The sequence below is a fragment of the Pterocles gutturalis genome, unplaced genomic scaffold (assembly GCF_000699245.1).
Source record: "Pterocles gutturalis isolate BGI_N339 unplaced genomic scaffold, ASM69924v1 scaffold2324, whole genome shotgun sequence".
Lineage (NCBI taxonomy): Eukaryota > Metazoa > Chordata > Aves > Pterocliformes > Pteroclidae > Pterocles > Pterocles gutturalis.
Window position 1 is genome coordinate 516 of NW_010135351.1, and position 10,180 is coordinate 10,695.

At 38.0% G+C, this 10,180-nt stretch overlaps 1 protein-coding gene across 1 annotated transcript; it reads right to left on the bottom strand.

Moving 5' to 3' along the window:
- Positions 1-3,933: 3,933 nt before the first annotated feature.
- Positions 3,934-8,624, bottom strand: LOC104467873 (intraflagellar transport protein 80 homolog). Its single transcript, XM_010081833.1, has 4 exons — positions 8,514-8,624; positions 8,246-8,418; positions 6,992-7,115; positions 3,934-4,170 (listed from the first exon to the last, which is right to left on the bottom strand). Exons 1-4 carry the CDS (start codon positions 8,592-8,594, stop codon positions 4,057-4,059), a joined length of 492 nt encoding a protein of 163 aa, XP_010080135.1. The 5' UTR covers positions 8,595-8,624; the 3' UTR covers positions 3,934-4,056.
- Positions 8,625-10,180: the final 1,556 nt, after the last annotated feature.

Sequence of the window (10,180 nt, forward strand, 5' to 3'; positions counted from 1 at the left end):
GCCTCTGATACAATGACATCACCTCGGGTACGACGTCATGCTCCTTGTGGGGTGACAGAAGGAGCAGGTCGCAGTTGGGTGCACCATCCCAGGGTATGTACCGGGGGATCAGAAGCGCCAGGTTCGCTTGTCTGTGGAAGCAGCAGGAGAGTGTGCACGGACAGAACCGCACCAAGTCAGCCCGACGGAGCATCCTCACACCTCCCGCGCCCACTGGTGGCAGGGGCAGGGGCAAGAGTGCGGGAAAGTGGGATCCGGCCTCTCCCTTTGGTGTCACACCACAGGTGTACGTAGCCTTACAGTTGTCAGCAAGGCAAATGGAGGAGAGCGACCTCCAAAGCTTGCTAATAAAACATTAGCACCTTCTCGTGCCGTGTTCTTTATTTCACCAAGGTGACCTGGGATCACTTCTGCTCTGAGGGAAATCAGTGGCCCAGTGCAGCACAGGCCACACTGGACTTCAATGCCGACCGCTGCCAGGTGGCCTGCCCACAAACCTGCCAAAAAACCGGTTTTGTTTTCCTGCAGTAGGAAATGGCTTGATGTAAACTGTGAAATTAAGTTTTCATGGCAGATGATCCAGAGCTTGATTCTGCTCCAGTTCCAAAGGATAAAATCCGACAGACTAATGTGGGTCTCAAAGTCTCATTGACTTAAATAGCGGAACACAAAAAGTATTTTTCCTTTTTCCTCTGAACTATTAAAAATATGCAAACCATAAAAAAACTAAGCGGGAGGTAATAAATGAGTAAAGTTTCTTTAGCCATTTGCATTTCTGGAATTACTGAAGCCAAAATGATAGTTAAAACGTGGTGTAAAGCAAGATTAAAGCAGCACTTCCAATTTATTTTTTTTTGCCAAATCTAAGAGGATGCTCCTAAAACACCCTTTTCACTGCTCTTCATTGTAATTACCATTGGCACCCATCAGTCACTTCTCCTACAAACGTGTGATGGCTGCTATGTACCATAAATAAAAAACTGTCCCCGGGGAACAGTCTGCAGCCTCTGTCCATCACTGAACAGATGATGAACGATGGACAGAGACTGGGAAGAAAAACCGGGTGTCCTCTAGTGCAGGGTGGGGGACTGACTGTAGACAGATTAATCATGTTTGTCCCATTTTACACTGCGGGAATGGGAAAACAATTCTGCATGTTTCTACGTTATTTCCAAGCCCACGTGCAATGAGAGCTAAGTGCAATGTTTGTCATGTCTGACAGTTCAAAGAAGTGCTACCTAATGCACACATTTTTTTCAGTATATTGCATTCCTACTTCAATTATGGCTTTTAAACATTCAGCTTTTACTTTTCCCTCACTTAAAGATGCATTTTTCATATTTCCATTTGACTCTCCCTTCCTACAACCAGAGAGAATCCCCTGTGGCCAAGCTCACAAAGAACTGAAAGCATCTGAACTACGACACCCATCCTGCTCTGACAGAATCGGGGTTATATTCGAATAACCGACCCATCGCACCAGCAATGAAAACAATTAAATTTCAGTCACATTAATTCCTACTTCTTAAATAGGTTTATGATGCTTTAAATTAAACAGTCAATAATTAAATAGCGTGCTACGTATTTTCAAAACAGGTATTCTTAAATCATTGAAGAATCAGTATTCTTGCACTAGATGATAACGCAACCAGTCACTGATGAGCTATTTCATTTACAAGTCTGTAAGGTTTTAAATCAGGGTTTGGACAAGGAGATAATATGACACAAGCACAATGAGTAGGGTGAAAGTACTTTTGATCTTACTTTGCACTTGCTAATATGCCAATCTTACCCGAATACATCAGAAATGGCTCATTGGAGCAGATAGCAAGGTTTGTTACAGCTTGTTATAAACATACCTGAAACATCTGTATCCTTCTGGTATTTCTTTTTACTTAATAGATGTCATTAAATGAACTATCGAAAATGACTGAAAACGGGTACAGACAAATATGATGCAGAACTCTGAAACCCCCAAACTACCACAAAAATATCTTGGACTGAACAGATGGCACTTTTCTTGAAATTGCAGTTGTGCTCTGTAAAAACCCTGAAACAATCCCAGGTGAGACATAAGAACGTTTTCTTCTGAAAATATTCTGAAATTGAGGTTTCACACCCAAGGCTGGAATTGTACCAGGTTACCTGCATATTAGAACCTGGTGCAAATAAAGAACAAACAGAACTTTTCCAAAATATTTGGTTTTCTTTGGTTTTTATTCTTTGTTTGTCTATTTAAAACAAACATGCTCAGCACAGCATGTAGTTCAGGACTGGATGTGCATGGAAAAAAACAGAGGTGATCAGCAATAAGTACCTTAAGGTCTTTATCGTGCTTTGGCCTAGGAACTAAAAAACCTTTCCCAGTGCCTACAAACTACAACACTTCTCATTAACACTGACACGGAGATCCAGCTCGAAGTACTGCGGTACTGCTCTCTGTGAATGCCATCGACATCAGCCTGGAGGGCAGTCAGTCTAAGACAGGACCTTTGCAAGTGTGGCATCAATTCCATTGCTTTACCTCATCTTTGCAATGGTTAATTGTCGCGCCGGGCATTTTTAAGAAGCGGAGTGAAGTTGCTCTCTGCCGTACTTCCAAGTGGCCCAAGAATAAAGGAGCAAGATTGAGCTGAGGCCCCGAACGTTGTACCACCACCAGACTGGCCTTCAAAACTTGCTTACATTGCATTACACATCTGAGCCAGGCTTCATCAATTTCACATGAAACACTTGCCATTAGCCATATTTGTGGGTTCACGCTGGAACTAGTAAATGCTTTCTGAAAGTCAATGGAAGGTGAAGGTGTTCACTTTGCCCCATGTCAGTCCACCAGAATACTGTGGAGCTTCAAATGAGCTACATCAAAATTGTTGTTTTATTTAACAGTCACATAAATCAATGGAGATCACCTAATGCATCATCCATTAGATACATTTTAAAAAACCCCTTTTTTTTTGTTTCTATTAAGAAATTTTTGAGCTATGCAAAAAAGTGTCATATAATGATTTACAAAACAGAAGCAATTTGCCAGATATACAGATATGTAACATTTTGATGGTAACATTTCAAAGATACATATTATACAATGTTAGTTATGGATAACCTGCTCATGTATTTATAATGCAAAGGACTTCTGCAAAGAACATCTAAGATACACAGCCACCTTCTTATGTAAAACAAAGAAAAATATATCTTGATGAAATAACACAAATGTAAAAACAGTATTTTCAAATCAAGTGCTTTGGGCAGAAAAAATACATGGAAAGCTCTTCTTATTTTAAATTGATATGATATTTTAACCTCAAGGAAGCTCTCAACATTGTTGTCAGTTACACGTGTTAGATGCCACAAAACCAACCAACAATGTTGTTTGGTACTTCAAAAAACATTCAAAGCACATTCCATAGGATTTTAAACAATTTACACATTATCAAAGAAAACAGCCTTTACTGCTAAACTGTTTGCTACAGTGACGAACCTGAGTTGCTGAAGTAATCTGAATTATCTGTTAAACTTGCTAGTACATATGTACTAGCAGAAATATGTACTACTGTAACTGTGAGTGAAATAATCTTTTGTACTTTATAGGTGCAAGCTCCTTTTTTTAATTTCAATGCTTACAGTTTGCTAAATTTGTTTTAGGGCAATTTAAATGAAGCCAGAGGTCCCTGAGGCTGCAGAAATAACCAAACTGCTTAACTAACTAGGTGCTTAAACCGGGAAGTCGGTACTTAGAGGCAACCAAGGTTAAATAATTTTAATGGCAATGAAAATTTAAAAACCACTAATGGAAAGACAGTTAATTTCCCTTTTTTCTCATACATATATTAAGGACTACAGTGTTGCTACTCACTGGAGATAGGGGATCAGAACATAAACCCAGCTCAAAATGAGACTGTAGTAAACAAGTAATCCTGCCTGTCATCCAACAATTAACAAGAACTACACCAGCTCTCACTCCTGTTCCCCTCAAAATGTTTGCTGTGGCTTTTTTTTATTTTATGCCAGTACAAAATATTAAAGATGCACTTCTTAAGGTGACCAAAAGGACCGTTATTGCTGTACAGTTACACTAGCTCTCACTGCAGGACCGGCTGCTGCTCGTTCTCTTTCTTTAGCAATTTCCATCTCTATTTTGGCTTTGATTTTATTCCAATCCACTTCCAGCTGTAAAAATAGAAAAGAGAATATGCAGAGGTCAACTAATATTATATAGACATGTCAAACAGACAGCTGTCCACTAACAGGACAATTTGAAGTTACAATTACAAAATGACCATATCAATGATTATCTAGTTTTTCGTGTATAAGTGACAACTTACACTAATGGAATGTATGAAGGCACAGTTGAGTTCTAACGAACTGAGCTTTCCACCTTTAAAATAAAACAAGCTTGACATATTTTAACAAATAATAATATATCTCATTGTGTCTGGCAAAAAAAATCCCAACATTAAAACATGAAAATAACTTGTATCAACTTGCGTCTAATCTAAATGTAATGACGTCTGTGTCCTATTACCAAGAATATAGCCCTTTATCAATAATATACACAGTGATGTCTTTTGACTGCACCTAAGTTCACCAAGTAAACTGACAGCATATTACACTACTTATCTGATATAACAGAAATCAGATTTCTGCTTGAAATTTGTCATCAATAAATGTTTTAGCTTTATCTTGGCATTTCTCCAGCAACAGAGAATGGTCATCTTCTGGCTGTATCCTATTTCAGTGAAACTTCAGGCAATAGATATAGCAAAATATCCATGGTACAGCAGGTTAAAAGAGTCGGCTTTCTTTCCAAAAATGCTTGACAAGAAAGAATGGATCATGGTGCACTGGATGACCATAGAAACATGACAAAAACTGGGCAAAAAATGTAATCGTGAAGTTCAGTTTCACTGCTGGAGAATTAAGACTGTCAAAGTTGGGATGGGAAAAAAATCTCAACTACTGCACAGGGAATTTTCAGAGTAGCTGTTATTCTGTTAACTAAGTCATGAAATAACAAGGAAGATTCTCCACGATGGAAGATGTAACTGCAATACCCACACGCTCATGTGAAAAGGTTAGTCCCTTGATTCAGGACACATTTACTGGATATCCAGGTGCTTTGGATCTGATGACTAAAACCTTTATGGAGCTCTAAGAAAGAACGCGTTTGCTTTAACAGATGTCACACAGATGCTAAACATACCACATATAGGGTTAATTCTGCCATCTAGCCCAGAGAGCTACTTGCCAGTGCAGGCAACAACCATTGCCAGGGACACCTAGTAACTGCCAAGATATGAATTCTCAGTATACATACTAGGTTCGTAATTCTTTATACATAAAGATGTGAGATATAACAACTAAGCACATTGTTTAGATTCCGTATCTGATTGCAGATCTGTGCTCTCAGCTGCAGTATAGAGAAAGAGGTAAAAACTCCTTACTTAAGTCTGAAAGAGCTTTAGGTGGTGAAAGGGAGAAGATGACCCTTTTTTTTCCCCTAGGAAGGAATAACAGCACAAAATCTTACTTTTCTCTTCAATGCCCTTAACATTTCCTTCTAACTTTGCTATTTGAGCCCAACAGACTGCATTAAGAATTTGGTTACCACTGTAGCCAACAGCCACTTCATTAAGTAGAGTACTTCCTAGTTTCAGATCCAGAAGACAAGACCTCCAGAATACAGATGCAGAAAAGGACTTCCTCACTCCAGGAATCTTCTGCAGTCTGAGACCCAAGTTTCAAGACTGAGTGTAAGGTGAAACAGGCACCGCTTGCATCACTCTGCTCACACCTTGTCACTGACAGGTGTTACCGCTTAGGAACCCTTCTAGAAACTTGATGTTTTACATTTTTCTTCATGATTTAAAGACAAGACAAAATTATTTTAAAAGTCTCTTTCAGAAGCACCAGGGGATTAACATGAGTGTTGCTCAATAATGGATTTAAAGTATGTCGAAGACATACTTCCAGTGTAGCAGCCAAAATTGCTGCATGATAAGAGTGCTTGGAATCTCTTCTGTTATTTTTCTGTCTTTACAAGGCAAAGTACTGCAGAACAGTTCATTGAAGGGCTAGGTAATGTGTAGACTTTTATTCTTGCTTAGGAAATGAAATGTCCTTAGAAGTGCTAAAAGCTAATGATTCATACTGGAAATCGAGCTCTGTCAAAAGCGTAATGGGCATTGTCCAGTTAAAAGATCTGAGCCAACAGCTCGGACTTATTTCCTGTTCCATCAGCTACAGTGGATGAAAGGATCTGACTCAGTCAAAGTGCCAATCTCTTTTCATAGTTTCACCCTCAGAATGCTTAGGAACAGCGAGAGGAAGAGCACGAAGGACAAAAGGGCTGCTCAATTAAATTGCTAAGGTGTACATGTGGTGCTTCTCATAAAGGAAATGCACAGAAGTAGTCCAGTGGAATCTAAGATACTTCTAGCTTACGAACTGTAAGATTTGTCCTCAGTCTTTAAGATCTTTGAAATGCTAATAAATTGAAACAACCTACTGAGGATGTAGGGGATTTCCAGAGGTTTGATGAAATTGTGTATTTAGTTATTTGTCATATTTGGCAGAATGGTTCGTAGTTCACTCTTAATCTACATCTGGATACCTCCAAAGATTTCTATTGTTGCTGTCCATAAAATTACTTTAAAATGTTGAAGACATTTAAGAGGTACATATTCAACCATACCAAGGTCTAGCTCCCAGTTTATAGAAAATAACTGTGCCTTCATTTGTACAATCCTTGCCAGATACTAAATATATACATTCTGTATCTGTGCCTTCAAACAAAACACATGCACAACTATTACTAGCAAGTAGTCACACATCAGGCTAGGAACTTGTACTCAGATGTAAAATCTTAGGATTTGTGTCCACATTTGAACCAAAGAAGGAAAATGTAAGAGCAATTCCCCCCACCATCCCAAGCTGTCTACAAAAACCAGGCTGACCTAAAGCTGTAGGAACAGTTCTGAGGAACACTTACACCTTCTGCATATTGCAAAAATCTTTTGTTCGTTTCTTTTTTACCGAAGTCCTCTAGGAACTTCTGTCGATAAGCCAGGACTGTGTCAACATGCGTCCTGTGCTTTACCGCTAGTTCTAGAGCCCTGGAATAAAACAGAAATGGGCTTGTCAGGTTATAGAAACGCTCTGGCACAGCTGCAATCACCATGGTTTTGCAAAACGATACACTGAAAAACATTTAGGCTGCAGGCAAAGATTCCTAATCTATAGTGCCAAGCAGTTTTACATTAGCATCAGTCACAGAAGGTTAAAAGTAGCCAAAGAAGGAGACTGTCTATGATGCAAGCTATGAAATACATCCAACAATTATTTTTGTTGACAACCTCATCATATCACTGGAGTTTGACAATAGGACTCCTTTTATTTCAAGGAAATAAAACAGAATGGTTAGAGTTTAGCACTCAATATAAAGGGGCAGAACTAATATTTTTTAATAACTTTATTATAGTCAGGAATTGCTTCTGAACAGTGTCATAACACACATTTATGGTGTATGCTACACAGCATTTACGAATATCCTATAGGCAGGAAAGATCAGTCATTGTATTAGTATAATTGATTATTCTCACATCTGTTTTCTTCTCCAGGGCATACGGAATGCTAAAGTTTGATGCACTGTTTTTAGATGATACATATTAGGCAACATAATAAAAAACACAGATATGTGGGGAAAAAAACAACTATTTGCCCACAATATAATAGCAGAGAAATTAGTCGTAAATGGCCTCAGAAGATTCTGTTATAAAATGTGAGGTTTTGTTTAAAGAAGAAAGTCCTACTTTGTTTTCTCAGTCCTAATTCATATTTTATCCACCTACACAGTGCTGGGAGTCTGAATAGCCACATACCTATTTTTAGCAACAAGACATTTCAAAATAGCCTTAATTCTTTGAGGGTCACGTACAGTTCGAGGTATTGCTAAGGATTTTTCAGTGTTAACAATAATGAAAAAGCAAAATGGCATTTAAAAATGCTTCCAAGCATGATTTGGACTTCTATCACAGAATACTTGCATCTTCTAAATATGACAGAAAAACAGTTACTTATTTGGTTATTGTCAGGATATGACTTACTTCATCTTTTTACAGCTCTGGGCAATTACAGATAGGAAATTAGTCAGCTAACTATCTGCAATAAAACAACTGATCTAAATAATTTACTGGTTACCTCAGTAAGGCTGCTTATAAACATATCGCATTTAAAGAAATACTACCTATCCCAATTGTAAAGATCAATGTTGACTTGAATAGCTTGATAAATAAGGCCTGCTTGTAGAAGCAGGGTTTCAGCTTCTTGGGTGTTCCCACTGAACAGCAGTGTATGAGCCATCCTTGACTCTTTTGATGGAAGATCTTTGATGGAATTGATATACTGAACTTTGTCAATCTGTTAACGAGATGTACAAGTTCAATGAGGCAAATTAATTAACAAAATCAGTTTTGCAACAATTTAACTGGAAATAAATAACACCATTTTCCTACCTCACCAATTGATGCATAGGCGATTTCTGCTGTAGCCATGTCTTTGTTGGCAACAGCCATAGCAGCTAAACATGCCCACATAGTTTGATCCTGAAATTTAACAAAAAGACAACTCCTGAAACTTGAAACATTTATTATTGTGCTAAAAATGACTTCTCAAAGGAAGCATACAAGTCCTGAAAATAATGTACAACACTATGACATTTCTCAGTATGCCATTCATGCTACTGTGGTCTAAGTCTCTCACTAGGAAGTCACTACTTAATTATTTCTCAGAACTCCTTCATTATAAAAAAGTTGATGTTGTGATCAGCTGAGGCTGACAGGGTGGCTGTATAAATCATTAGTTTTCAGCATCTCAGCTAGTAATGAACTCTTGCCATATCAGCACTTTACAACCTCATCATCAGTGTCCCTGTCACTACTTGTGGAACTATGCCAGAAACCAAAACACTGGTTGTGGTTAAAGAAGTTATTTTAACCTGGCTAATCTCAACCTGTCTTCACAAATAACGGTACTGGAACCATGATGCTGACAATAACACCAGCTGTACATTTATCATAAATGTACTACAAATGAAAGAGAAAGGAAAAAAATTACTTGACTGTGGAAAAGACTACGAACCTGCTGAAAAGTAAAGAGCTTCAAAAGTTTTGTCTCCTTTGTGATATGTTCAGTGCATTTTAAGTTTAGAATTAAGAATTTGAAAAACTTAGTAGTAAAAATAATATTACACCCTTGTTATCTATTTTCATGACTTTTGCAGTTTTTACACAACCTCAAGCAAAACCCACTGACTCAGAAAAACATTTAAGAACATCCTGACATTCTGATTTCTTCTTTTTCAAGTCTGACAATATTATGACAAAGATATTTTACTAAAACATAGTATTTAATATGGTTTAGGGTCCCACATCTGAGAACTCTAGTTCAGACAGGAAAAATATATTTTTGAATGCACTTGTTAGTCCACATGCACTCTAGGAATTAAGTGGGGTTTAGGTTTTTTTTACATATGTTCAATTATAAATTTGAAAATAAACACTTTGTAATGTGAATAGGTTTTTAGAAGCAGCATAGGCTTACTATTGATTTAAATCAGAATAAACAGCTACAATCAGTAGGCTCTAAACATATTCCCACACCCTGTCTCACAATCGCTTTTGTATGAAACAAAACTGACAAGACCCACTGAAGCCAATGAAATACAGGACTTTAGCCTAAGGTTGTGGTTTCACTATCACCATCTCTGCACATCTTCCTACTCTGGCCACATGTTCCTACTCTTTACCATGATTCAGAACAAGATTAACCTTCCTACTGGTAGCTCATCACTTGGGAGAATTAAAATTCTTCAGAGAATCAAATGCTCATAAAATCTTTGTCATGTTCTCTTTCCACTTCCCTATTATCTAGAAAATTAGATGATAAAATGCCAAACGCTCAGCCTGTAATTATCCAAGAGACCAAGTTTCTAGGAGTTTTTCACCAAGAGGTCTTGCTGTTCTCTCTTTCCTCACAAAGATGGTCCATTTTCTTATTACTGACTGGAAATTCTTTGCACTGTCTAGTTGGGTTGCCAAAATCAACACAATAGCCCTGTATCTCTATGAAGAGTTTACAAACCATGAAAGATAAACAGAGTTCTCAACCCCAGACCAGCCCT

Excerpts from the sequence above, each read along its gene's own strand:
- LOC104467873 (XM_010081833.1), bottom strand. The coding sequence starts at position 8,594 with ATGTGGGCATGTTTAGCTGCTATGGCTGTTGCCAACAAAGACATGGCT. Across the intron at positions 8,419-8,513 it reads CCTATGCATCAATTGGTGAG|ATTGACAAAGTTCAGTATAT; the intron begins GTAGGAAAATGG and ends TCTCGTTAACAG. Across the intron at positions 7,116-8,245 it reads GATCTTTACAATTGGGATAG|GGCTCTAGAACTAGCGGTAA; the intron begins GTAGTATTTCTT and ends GTTTTATTCCAG.